The sequence below is a fragment of the Pelodiscus sinensis genome, chromosome 5, assembly GCF_052426305.1.
Source record: "Pelodiscus sinensis isolate ZL-2025 chromosome 5, ASM5242630v1, whole genome shotgun sequence".
NCBI lineage: Eukaryota > Metazoa > Chordata > Testudines > Trionychidae > Pelodiscus > Pelodiscus sinensis.
The window spans coordinates 68,703,823-68,716,571 of record NC_143056.1 but is presented as its reverse complement, the minus strand read 5'-3'; the positions used below and the strand labels follow the sequence as shown (position 1 = coordinate 68,716,571).

General features: G+C 43.9%; 1 protein-coding gene across 9 annotated transcripts in view; it reads left to right on the top strand.

Annotated features, from left to right (window-relative positions):
• Positions 1 to 12,749, top strand: part of PCNX1 (pecanex 1) — a 159,898-nt gene that overhangs the window by 103,259 nt on the left and 43,890 nt on the right. For all 9 annotated transcript variants that reach the window (XR_012903471.2, XM_075927290.2, XM_075927291.2 and 6 more), the window contains 5 exons: positions 1,913 to 2,054; positions 4,799 to 4,976; positions 5,941 to 6,049; positions 7,237 to 7,366; positions 9,267 to 9,325. Coding sequence is in view for 8 of the 9 variants with exons in the window: in XM_075927290.2 (XP_075783405.1) it covers positions 1,913 to 2,054; positions 4,799 to 4,976; positions 5,941 to 6,049; positions 7,237 to 7,366; positions 9,267 to 9,325 (618 nt within the window). In the remaining variant the exon portion in view is untranslated. The remainder of the gene's footprint in view (positions 1 to 1,912; positions 2,055 to 4,798; positions 4,977 to 5,940; positions 6,050 to 7,236; positions 7,367 to 9,266; positions 9,326 to 12,749) is intronic.

Sequence of the window (12,749 nt, the reverse complement as noted above, 5' to 3'; positions counted from 1 at the left end):
GGAAAAACTTTCTAACTTGTCAGGGTGGCTAAGCACTGAAATAAATTGCCCAAGGAGGTTTTGAAATCTCCATCATAGGAGATTTTTAAGAGCAGGTTAGATACACATCCATCAGGAATGATGTATGGTGCTTGGCCCTGCCATGAGTACAGGGGACTAGACTCGATGACCTCAAGTTTCTTTCTATATGATTCTATATATGTTAGTATGAAATTTTACAGATCATAGGGTACCCTGGCCTGGCCCCTGCACAACAGAGAAGAATTCACCTGAGATAGGGTAGGCAGTGGTCTTCTCTTCCTGATAAGGATGTTAAAGGCTAGCTGGTTAACCGGTGGGGCTGGAGCAGCTCCCCGACTGCCATGGGCATGTGTCTGCTACAGCCCTGCGGGGGGCTCACCACAGTCACTTGGAGCAGCCCTACCTTCAGTGGGCCTGGGTTTGCCATGAATATGGCCAGGCTCTGGCAGCCCCTGCCTGTGATAGGGGGGGTCACTCCAGCCTGGCCTCAGCGAGTGGGGGGGATTGCTTTAGCCAAGCAGCTGCTACGGAGTGCATGGGTAGGCAGGGCGTCTGCCTGAGAAACCTGCTGGGCTGCTGGACAGAAGTCCCCCAGCTAAGTCTCCTAGCCAGAGCTTGCCTCTAGCACTCCACTACCTCCCTTCCTCAGCCCCTATTCCTGCACCCATAACCTCCCTGACTCTGCACCACAATCCTCTGCCCAAAGTCACAACCCAAACTCCTGCACCCCAGTTCTCTCTCCTGGTTACCTAAACTCCCTCCGAGACCCCACACCTGCTCCTGCACTTCAATCCCTTACTGCAAGCTCTCTTCTGCACCCAACCTCCATCCCAGACCCCACCCCACACCACCTCAGTTAATATGGAAGAGTGTGGTTCTTGACCACTTTGCAAATTCTTGGTGTGCCCCCCACCCTACACATAAAAAATTATTGTCCAGCCCTGTAGTAAGGGGTTTTTGCAAAAGATCAGAAGAGGTTATTAGGTGTTATTTTATGACAGGATAATTAAATTCTTCTACACTGTAAAGGTATGTCTACACTTGCACCCTCTTTCGAGAGAGGGATGCAAATGCAGACATTTGAAATTGCAAATGAAGCTGGGATTTAAATATTCTGCACTTCATTTGCATATTCACGTTTTAGCGCTATTTCGAAATAGTGCTATTTTGAAAGAACAGGCGCCGTTAAGACGTTATTTTGAGATAAAACTCTTCTCTCGAAATAACCCTTATTCCTCATACAATGGGGTTTATCAGTTATTTCAAGAGAAGGGTTTTCTCTCGAAATAACCGTGTCTTAAAAGCGCCTGTTATTTCGAAATAGCACTATTTCAAAATAGCGCCATAACGTGAATATGCGAATGAAGCGCGGGATATTTAAATCCAGGCTTCATTTGCAATTTCGAATGTCTTCATTTGCATTCTTCTCTTGAAAGAGGGTGCAAATGGAGACATACCCACAGGATGTATGTCTGAGGCATTTTAACTCTATAGCTATGGTAACCACTTCCCCCCCTTCAATAAAGTAATCATGTTTGCTGATATGCAAAAACTCTATACATTTGCCAGAATCCAAACTATAGGAAACTTTGTACAGATACAATAGTGCAAACTTCCCTCCAGTAATATTCAGATGTGACTTGGAAAGATTGTTTTTGTGTTTGGAAAGGTAGTTCAATTTGAGAATCCTTATTAGTCTTTGGCTTCTCTGCTGAAACTGGTAAGGAAACAGCAGTTATTCACATATTGCCTGAGTACCAATACTTCTGTTCTTAGATGACCTACACTGATTTGGAACTGATCTAGTGCTGAAATGAACAGCATCATATCCTAATGTGAACTATTTAGATCCCTGGTATTATCTGTACTCTTTGTTTTGCTGTCCTGTTAGATGCTGCCCATGTAATGTGGTTTGAGAAACTTCATGTATGGCTCCTCTTTGTGGAGAAGAATGTTATCTACCCACTGATCATCCTCAATGAGCTCAGCAGCAGTGCCAAGAACATTGCTAGTCCAAAGAAACTGGACGCAGAGTAAGTAGAAAAGATATAGCCAGTATCTTGACTATACCCAATATGGCAGAAGAAAATGGAAAAGGGCATCATAATGGACATCCGTGGTGGAAGTTTAGTAAATATGAGTTGCAATTAAAACAAGGTACAAACTACTATTTTCGGTACCTTGCAAATTTAAATGGCTGAATCACCATCTGACTTAGACTGAATGAAATATTTCAGATTTGTTACAAAAATCCCCTTGGGTCATATCAAATACTATGCAAATTTCAAGCCACAGAATTTTCTGGTAATCTATCAAATTGCAGCCATCCGAGAAAATAGTTTTGTTACCATCCAGCCTAACCCTGCCAATGCAGAATTATTCCCTAAAATACTCTTTGGTGTGTTGTCCATTTAAAAGCTTAAAAAAATAAGTAAGTTACTGAGCTAAATGCACCTCTCACCCCCTCCTTTAGTTGTCATCTTGTGCTGGGTAGAACTACACAGTTCATCTGCTGTCAGACTGATCTTTGACTGCACTGCCTTGACACTGATTATTACAACAGGTCTGACTGCAGCTCTGGTCCCTCAGAGAGAAATAATAGAGTAACCAAATGGTCATCTTAAAGCAAGATGACATTTATTCAGAACAGCATTTTAGAGAAAAAGTCTTAAAACAGCTAAACTGATTGCATGCATATGCAATCTTTCCATAAGACTTAGTGTCCTATCGATCTGGGATGACTTCTCTGCAGAATCTCTCCATATCAGCCAGTAGCCTCCTTGGTTTCGTAAGCATCAAATAACACTTGAAATGTGAGAATACAGGATTGGGCAAAATAATGGCCTGCGAGCTGGATGCAGTCCGCCAAGCCACTGGATCCGGCCTGGGGATGCAGCAGGAGCACCAGGGAGGCTTCCTGCTTCCCCTGAACACCACTCAGAAAAGCGGCAGCAAGGCCGTTTCTCTTTCAAATCTGATCCCAGAGGGGAGGGGAAGAAGGCTTCATGTGCTGCCCCCACCTTCAACACATTCCCATTGGCTGGTTTCCAGCCAAAAACTGGACAGTGGGAGCTGCCTGTTTCAATAACAGGCAGCACATGAAACATCATGCCTCCCTCACCTCCCACTCAATTATTCATGCAAGCACATGGCCCTGCAGCCTGTGCAGGCATGGGGCTGGCTGGCTGAGAAATGTTTTAAGCTCTGCAAGCATTGAGCTGTACAGGCAGGTAGGCTGGTTGGGCTGCTGGCTGGTAAGTCTCCTAGCCACAGCCTGCCTCTGGCACCCAGCTCCTTCCGTCCCCAATCCTTTGCCCCTACACTCAACATACCTAAATCCTCTGCACTCATACTCCCTTCAAGATCTGGCACCCCAATCCTCTGCTCCAGATCACGATCCCCTCATACTCTAGGTCACAACCCAAACTCCTGCACTCCAGTCCCCTACCCTAGGTCACAACTGCCTCGTTCAGCCAAACTCCTTCCCAAACCCAATTCTCCCTCCTGCACCCCAGACCCTTACCTCAGGTGCTCTTCTGCATCCAACCTACATCTCAGACCCCGCATCTCCTCCATTAATATCATGTAAGAGAGTGGCCCTTGATCTCTTTCCAAAATCTTGGAGTAGTCCCGTCTCCCCCTCTTCCTCTTCCCCCCCCGGTCAAAAATTGCCTACCCTGATCTATTAACTACCAGATCTCTCAGAAAATGCTTTGCAACTCAGGGAAGACTACATCTTTGAAACTGACAGCTTTTCTCATTGTCTTTCCTTGGATGTTCTTGTCTAGTAAACCGTTGTCATCTTTATACACAAACCTCATTGAATTTGAGCACTATAGGTGTATAATTTTCCATCACCCCCATATGGATTAGTTCAGTATCATCATACAGCCCGTTCTAATAACTAATGTGCAATAAAGTTCCCTTCCTTGACCCAGTCACAGTTAGGGATGTGAAATTTCAATTAATTGACTAATCGAACAGTTGGTGCAATTTGCATTGACTATTTGATTAGTCAATAAGGTGTTTCTGCCTTTGAAGTGTTGAAACAGCCCCAGGGCTATTGTTACACTTCAAAGGTGAAAGCGCTGCTGAGAGTATGGGGCCACTAGCTCCATGCTCCCCACAGCATTTCAAAATGGCAGAGCCGCATGGAGCCTGGGGTCAGCTGGGGACTCCCCCACTGACCCCGGGCTCTGTGCGGCGCTGCCACTTTGAAACGTTGCAGGGCTTCTTGTGGCGTTTCAAAGTGGCAGCGCCGCGGGGAGTCCAGGATCAACTGGGGATTCCCCAGCTGGCCCTGGGCTGCACGCGGTTTTTCTCTGGACTCCACATGGCTTTGAAGCACCCTCTTCTTTTCCCCCATCCCCTTGCTGCCTCTTTCTGATAGTCAACGCAGTAGTCGACTAGTTGTTGCCTCACCTTTGCTGTCTATCCGATATGCATTTGCTTAGTCCACTCCTCAACTAGTTGTTCACATCCCTAGTCAGTGTTCATAAAGTTATTGCCTCAGTATTTGTGACATTATACATATTAGCTCCATTTCTCTCAAATGTTTTTTTTGCTGTATTTTTAGGGAGACTATCCCACAATTTGTGCTGATATTGTTTTTGTAGCATATTGATTTAATTAGGAATAATGAAGGAAATACTATAGTTGTAATGTAAAAAAAACCTTATCATGACTGTTAAGTATTGAGTGTGACGAAATTGGAATTGCTTAACTGGAAAGCAGCAAACTGCAGATGAATAACTTTTTTTCTGTACTCCTTTTGTAGGATTGGAGCTTTAATGATCACCATAGCTGGTTTGAAGTTATTGCGTTCCTCTTTCAGCAACCCAACCTGCCAGTATGTCACTGTTATTTTCACAGTGCTCTTCTTTACATTTGACTACAAAAGTTTTTCTGAAACCATGCTGCTGGACCTCTTCTTCATGTCCATACTCTTCAGCAAGGTAACTTTACACAAAATTACATATTACTGAAACTTGGGTATTTCAGATCACCACGTTTGAAAATCTTGGGAATGGAAATACTACTGGTGGCTATGTAATCTCCCAGGCTATCAGTATTATGAATAAATGACCACATACTACTAGAGAGCTGGGAATATTTGCTTCCTAGTACAGTTTGAATCTCTCTAGTCTGGCACCTTCGGGACCGGACCGGTTCCGAACCAGAGAATTTTCTGGACCAGGGAAGGTCAGTATAGTCTAGCAGCATTACCAGCACTTCCACTGCTTACTGGGCTGTTAGAGGACATTTAGGGGTAAATTAGAGCGAAATAATACCACAGAGCACTGAGAGTTTGGTCTGGTAAACAAAGTTTATGGGACTGTGGGAAACTTGGCCACATCCTTGAAAAGTGGACATCCAGCTAATTAAAATCATTCTGGACAATGGAGGTTTCTAGACCAGAGTATTCAGGAATAGAGAGGTTCAACCTGTAGTATTTATGTGATCCAGCACTTCTTTGGAGCAAAGAAGCTGTGACTTGTGTGATTTAGTTTTTAGTTTCCTGACACAACGTATGGCTGGAAGAACTTTGGCAGACCAGTTCTAGTACACACAAGACCAGTAAGGTTTCCGAAGTGCTGATAATGTTCCAATGAGATCAGAGAGGGAAACTCTGTTTTTGCCCAATATTTGTTTGTTTTTATTAGTAAGACTGTTTACTTTTTCCCCAGACTTATGTTTTACTGTATGTTAACACTTTCATGTTAATCTGTTTTATTGTTGTGATTGTTCAGTATCTATATAACAGATTTTTTAAACAAATTAATACATTTTATTGAGTGTACATTTTAGTGCAAATCAAAATTGTGTATATATTCTTTGAAGTTCATATTGTAAAACACCCTGATTTCACTTACGTCACAAAATGATTTGTATATTTTTCTCTCTTCCCCTTCTTTCTAGCTTTGGGAACTCTTTTATAAATTGAGATTTGTGTACACTTACATTGCTCCTTGGCAGATCACCTGGGGATCTGCTTTCCATGCCTTTGCCCAGCCCTTTGCTGTGCCACGTATCCTTTGAAGAGTCTAACTTGTTGTTAATTACATCTATTTATAATCTGACTCTTACTGTAGTATTCTTAATGAACTAAACTTAGAAAATACCTTATCCTGCCTAATGAATGTGAATAAGAAACTATATGTCATTTGCTGTCTGGATATCCTAGTAAAATCAGAACAGTTCCATCGCAGAAAAATTGTAGACCAGATTATTCTGTCAGGAAAATTGTAGGGTGGTGGTTCTGAGGAAGATTTCCCTTTTTTCCCCACGACTATCTTCAGTCTTTAGTTCATGGTTAGAAGTCTTTTATCCACAGAATTGTACATTGTTGACTGTTCTGGGACAGATGTTGATTCTCACTGAATATAGAAGTTCCAGAATAAGAATTGCTATGTGCAATTTAAGTTTGTTTTTCTTGTTTGTCCCCCTCCCCAAAAGTGTAGTGCCTCTTATTGCTTAATAATCTTTTCCTTTATAAATTCATGAATAGGGCCCTACCAAATTGACAGCTATGAAAAACTTGTCACAAATCAGGAAATCTGTCCCCACCCCGCCTCTGGTCTTTTGTGTGCTTTTACCCTATTCTATACAGAGCTAATAGGGAGACCAGCGTTTCTCAAATTAAGGGTCCTGATGCAAAAGGAAGCTGGGGGAGAGGTTATTGTACAGATGTCATGATATTGTTACCGTGACTTCTGCAGTGCCTTCAGAGCTAGGGAGTGGGAGAGTGACAGCTGCTGATTGAGGTTGCAGCTCTGCAAGAAGCAGCACAGTAGTAAAGGTGGCAACACCATTCCATGTCATCATTACTTCTGCACCGCTTCTGGGGGCTCTGCCTTTAGGGCAGAGATTCTGTCAAGCAGCTGTAACTCTTGCTGCTGAGCTCTGAAGATAGCACTGCTGTCAGGTTTAAATAGCTGAAATAATGAAATTTACAATTTCTAAAATGCAGTTGACCAAAATGGATTGTGAATTTGGTAGGGCCCTATATGTGAAGGATTTTGGAGATCTTGCTTTGTTCTTACTGGTGCCAACGTTTGTGACTCACATTCCTCATCTGCTAACTGGAGATAATGTTACTACTTTTTTTTTGATAGAGTTGTGAGATCTAATGATTAAAAGTGCTATATGAGAGCCTGGTGATATTACCAAACAACCAGGTAGTAGTCTTGGTTTCCTTAACCCTGTCACCCACAGATTCTGCAATGTTGTTTGTCCAAGCAGCTGTTTCAGCTTTCTTCTCCACCCCCCTGAATCCCTTTCTGGGAAGTGCAATATTCATCACTTCATATGTCAGACCTGTCAAATTCTGGGAAAGAGACTACAAGTGGGTGAAGTTAAGCCATTAAGAACCCATCTCAGCTGTGTTGAGTAGAGAGAGCTTTGACAGAATGTGGTCTTTTTGTTTTGTTTTATTCCTAGGTGCTACAGTTATTTTTTGAGAGAACTTGTTCTTGGCTCTCTTAAAATATGTAATATGTAAACATAATATTTTAAATTCCAAAATGACAGAAATTTTAAGGTAAATTTTAGTCTGAAAAGTGATTTTGTTTATATACAGGGCATTTGGTGGTCCCTTATTTTTACAGGCAGCTCCACTTGACAGTTGCTCATTTTAAACTCCCAAAACCAAAAACTCACGCTGATATCTTAGTCAACATCAGTTCTTAGCATATATGCACCTTTTGTAGGACTGGCGCTTTAAAAAGATCGTAAAAGATTCATCAGGTCAAATAGTACCTGAATTAAATCTCCCCTTATACTGAAACAATGGGATAATGCAGTTGCAACTGAGGTAAGATCTGGCCTGCAGAATCTTTTACTGTTGTTGGTCCATGAGCCAGAAAAAACTCAGCTTGACATTCAGATAGCAGGATGAACTTGTGGCACTAGCATTTAAAGGGAAAATCATTTCACATGCAAAATTAGCAAGTTTCACGTGTAGTTACAGGCAAGAAATCTGAAACCTAGTTGCCATTTGCAGTCACTTATCAGAGCAGAATAATTTAAAGACCTTATTTTTAAAATCTGTTACAAAATTGGGTATTACCTTCAGCAAACGTAATGACAGTTTTGGGGTGAAGAGAACTAGGGATGTCAACCAGTGTTCACCCCAACCCAGTCAGTCAGCTGTGTGCACAGAGCTCTGACTGGGCGGGGCTGATTAATCACCTGTAAAGCCGCACATCTTGGAACACCAATGTCCAGGGCTCGACAAATAATACAATCTACTCGCCTGTGAAGATTGCCCGAACCCAGCTCTTCCAGGTTACAATCTGCGCATGCACAGATCGCTGGACAGCGCGGCTGGCGAGCAGGGCTCGCTGCGGTTCGGCGAGCCCTGCTGATGTCAACAATTGGCCTAGGCTTATTGGTTTATCTTATCAACTCCATGCATTTCTCCCCCCCTTGCTGCCTCTGTGTCAGAGGCAGCAAGGGGGGAGGGAAGTGGGAGTCAGTTCCCCACAAGCATTGGATCCATGGAGCCTTGTGCTCCCCCAGCTCCACGATGATAGAGAGGCAGCAGCTAGTGATATAAGCAACTAGTTGATTATCTGATAAACAAAAGCTTATTGGCTAGTTGACCAGTCCCTCGATTAGTTGCTTCCCCTCAGCTCATGCTGGGTCCCTCCTGCTGCGCTTTAGCCTTTTAAATGTATTAAGAGCCAACAGGCTCTTAATACACTTAAAAGGCAGAGACGTAGTGGGGTTAGCTCACGACCAGGAGTGTGCACAGGAAGCCAATTTTTAAACTGCCTCCCCTTGCGGCCCGGCTCCTGCCTGCTACCCTGCACTGCTGCCTCCGGTACAGAGGCATCAGTGAGGGGTAGGACGGGGCTCCCTGGGAGTGGGTCTTGAGCGCACTGGCTGCCAGCCCCACCCATGGGGAACTATCAGGTAGTTGTGTAACCGGTGCAGTTACACAACTATTCAATTAATCGCTATCTGACATTCCTAAGAGAACTAAAATGCAGTAGCTAGAGCATTGTGGGAAGTGCCAGCTGCTTAGCCTTCTGGGCAGAACCTGAGAGGTGCTGACTGGGTCATGCTGGCCACGTTTGGGTCCAGCGCCACGGCTTAAGGTTTATGCTTTGTATTCATGCCCTGTAGAAGAAGATATTTGCATATAAACTTGGCATGTGCTGTGAGTATCATTGTGGCCCCTGGGGCTTCCAAAGTTGAGTAGCCCTGCCTTAAATATGTTTTGTTCATTTTGTTGTCTTCAGCACAAAGCGTGTGGATCATTCAAACACAAGACTCGCTTCACAGCTTGATAGAAATCCAGGTAATACTCCTACCCTTTGGTTGAAATGATACAGAATGGAGATGTTAGTCTATCACTTGCAAATATTACTAACATGAAAGGGCCACACATCAACTTCTTTTATGTCTTGTAAGTCCTTATGACAGAAATAAACATTCTGTTTGCATTCCAAGGTGAGGTTCACTTGATATAATGAATGTTGAAATGGCTGCAGTTGTGTATAAAATAGCCCATTTTATAATTGTTTTTTTTTTTAAAGTGTTTGACTTGTGTCTACATACACAGCAATCCTGAAGAACTCTGTAATCTGATTTATGTGGGGGGAAATACCTATCTCATCTATAAGTTGAGTTAATTTTCAGGCGCATTGCGTTAGCTAGCGAAGGACATAAACTCGGTGTACTTTGACATTGAAGTTCTTACCTTAACTGTGAATAGCTGTAACTATAGACAGTGTTCATAGTCTAACCATTAGAATTTTTTATCATGTCTGAACCAATTAGGGAACAGTTTAAATTACCTAAGAAGAAGCATAACAGTTACAGTTTACTCTGGGTGCAAAACAAACTGAATGATCCAATGATGGAATGAGGACTTCTTTCTTTTGGGAAATAAATAAATCAGGCTCCACCATTATCTTCCCTACTAAGCCACACAATTGCAAAGGTGGAAACTGTGACAGGTTTGATCACAGAAATCCGATTGGGGTTGTCCCCTTGTGTGCTGATCTAGCCACTTAGCCCGCCTTTCTGCCCTCTGCCTATCTACCCTGTCCTGCTTGGCCAGAAGTGCTGGTCTCCTCCAACTAAGGTATAGAGTTGGGGTTACCGCCCCCCATAGAGCAGCAGACACTGATCTAGATCAGCTCCAGGAGGGCTCAACAATAAGGGCTCAGCAACCAGGAAACCAACCCCCAAACAGGACCAAATCCCCAAATAAATCAATTTTATCCTGTGTAAAAGTTTTACATTGAGTAAGTTCATAAGGTCAGTTCTCTTCATCAGTGAAAGAGAGAGATGCACAGTGGTTGCTTGCTTTCCACACACACATGGTAACAAGTATTTACACTGGGCTTGATAATAAAAATGTTATTAAGTGTAAAAAGTAGAATTTAGGTGGTAGCAGGTAAAAACAAAGTAATATCCAAGTAAGTTACTGAAGTAAAATGTAAAATGCAAGCTAATCCTAATCCACTAAGAAAATTGTTTCATGCAAATTTTTACCCTAAACAATTGTTCTAAACATCTTTCACAAGCTAAGCAGTCTCCTAGCTTGGGCCTGAGGCCTGATCCTTCCCCCTATTCAGTTTCAGATGTTTCCAGCAGGCATCTTAGGTGGTAAGTCTGGGGGGGGGGGGGGGGGAGAGCAGAGTGTATCCTGGTGATTGTCCCTATTGTATGGTTCCTTCCCCATCCCTTTTTGCCCAAGCCAGGAATTCTTTGTGCTAACTTCAAACTTTTCCCACTTCAAGTGAAAAAGTACAAGATCCAAAATGGGTTTCAGCATCAGGTGACCTGACCATGTATCTTTCTAGGACCAACCACAATTTGAGCTTTCAGGAAGAATACAATAATTCATGGGTTGTTGGCTTGATCTCCAAGCCATTAGGTTTCTGGAGCATCAGAAATGGCCTTTATTAGCACATTTAGAATTATAAACAAATTTGGACTTGATTTTCTAACTTTACATACAAGAATGATAGATGCAGAAAAATAGATTATACACATTCAGCAACATGCAGAAAAATAGATTATACACATTCGGCAGAATGTAATTTTAAAATTTATATGTTGCTTGAGCTATATTGTCTTAGTCTTTGAGTTATGCGTATTTATTGTTGTAAAGCATGGGGGGGACATGACGGAACCAATTATTTTAGATCGATGGTCAACTCTTTCTTCCTCATTACAGCTGTATTTTCTGATATCTTCTTTTCCTCCTCTTTTTTCCTTTCTGCCATTCCTTTAAGTTCTGCGTAATATTCCCTTTTCTCCACTCTTCCCCAAATTGCCATGTACTCTGCCTTGTTTTTTTTCTTTCCGTGCCGACCTACCTCTTTCCTGTTGCAGTCATTGGTAGGGCTTTTGAGTGCTATGAACAAGGCCAAGTTGAGAACGGAGTATTGCTGAAAGGGAAGTTACATGCCAGGATGGTGGGCTCCTAAAGTAGTACAGGTTGATCCTCTCTAGTTTGGCATCCTCAGGGCCTGACTGGTTCTGTACCAATGAATTTTCTGGACCTCAGAAGGTCAGTGTTGTCTAGCAGCATTACCAACATTTCATTGCTCACTGGGATGAGAGAGAACATTTAGGGTTACATTAGAGCTAAATAATAGCACAGAACACTGAGCTAGGACTGGTGGCTGTAAACAAAGTTTATGGGACCATGGGAAAGTTGGCCACACCCATGAAAAGTGGACATCCAGCTAATTAAAATCATTCTGGACAATGGATGTTTCTGGACCAGAGAGAACTGGACTATAGAGAGGTTCAACCTGTACTACTGATTACTTGATTCTTCTTCGAGTGGTTGCTCATGTCCATTCGAAGTAGGTGTGCGCACCGTGTGCACCGCGTCTTCCGGAGCGTTTTCCCTCGCAGTACCCGTAGCGCCAGCAGGGCGCCCCCTGGAGTGGTGCCGCCATGGCAGGGCATAAGTACCCCTGCCGGCGCTGCCCCACCTCAGTTCCTTCTTACCGCCGTCACGGTCGTTGGAGCGTCTCTATCTCTCTTAGTTAGTAATGGTTCCCGTTCTCCTACTCATCTGTAAATAGTTCTATTAGTTAGATAGTTAGGTTCTTTGTTTTTCTTCCTTCCCCTTTGGGGGTAAGGAATGCCAGGACCGCAGGGCTTCAAGACGTGCGCTGATTGCGGAAAGTTTATGCCCAGAGGCGACCCACACTACAGTTGCCTTAAGTGCCTGGGTAAGGCCCATCTCGCAATTGCTTGCAAGATCTGTAAATCCTTTAAGCCTCGCACGAGGAAAGAAAGAGTTTCCCGCCTGAAGCTTCTCCTGATGGAGACAGCGCTACAACCGGTGCCGCCGGAACAGTCTATGGTGCGCAGTGCACCGGCTTCCTCACCGGCACCGTGCGTCGGCGTCGAGGTCTCGGCACCGATCTCACTCTCCCCCGTCCAAGTGGGTGAAGAAGTCCCGCGGAAGGTCCCCTGCAAAGAAGTCGGCCTCGGTCAGGTACGGCGGTGCCGGCTTACCGGTGCACACATCGCCTGTGGCGCACCGCAGTCGGTGGGGAGACCCCGATAGTCCTGGTCGCCTCCCTTCACACTGCCTATCCACGCCAGACACTTTTGAAGCGGCGCAGGACCTCATTAGCCTCACAACCTCCCCTCCGTCGTCAGTCGAGACGGAAGGGTCGAGATCCCCCTCGCCAGAGGCTGAGCTGCTTACAACTTCGCCCAAGCATGGCCCAGGTTGGCATGCTAAG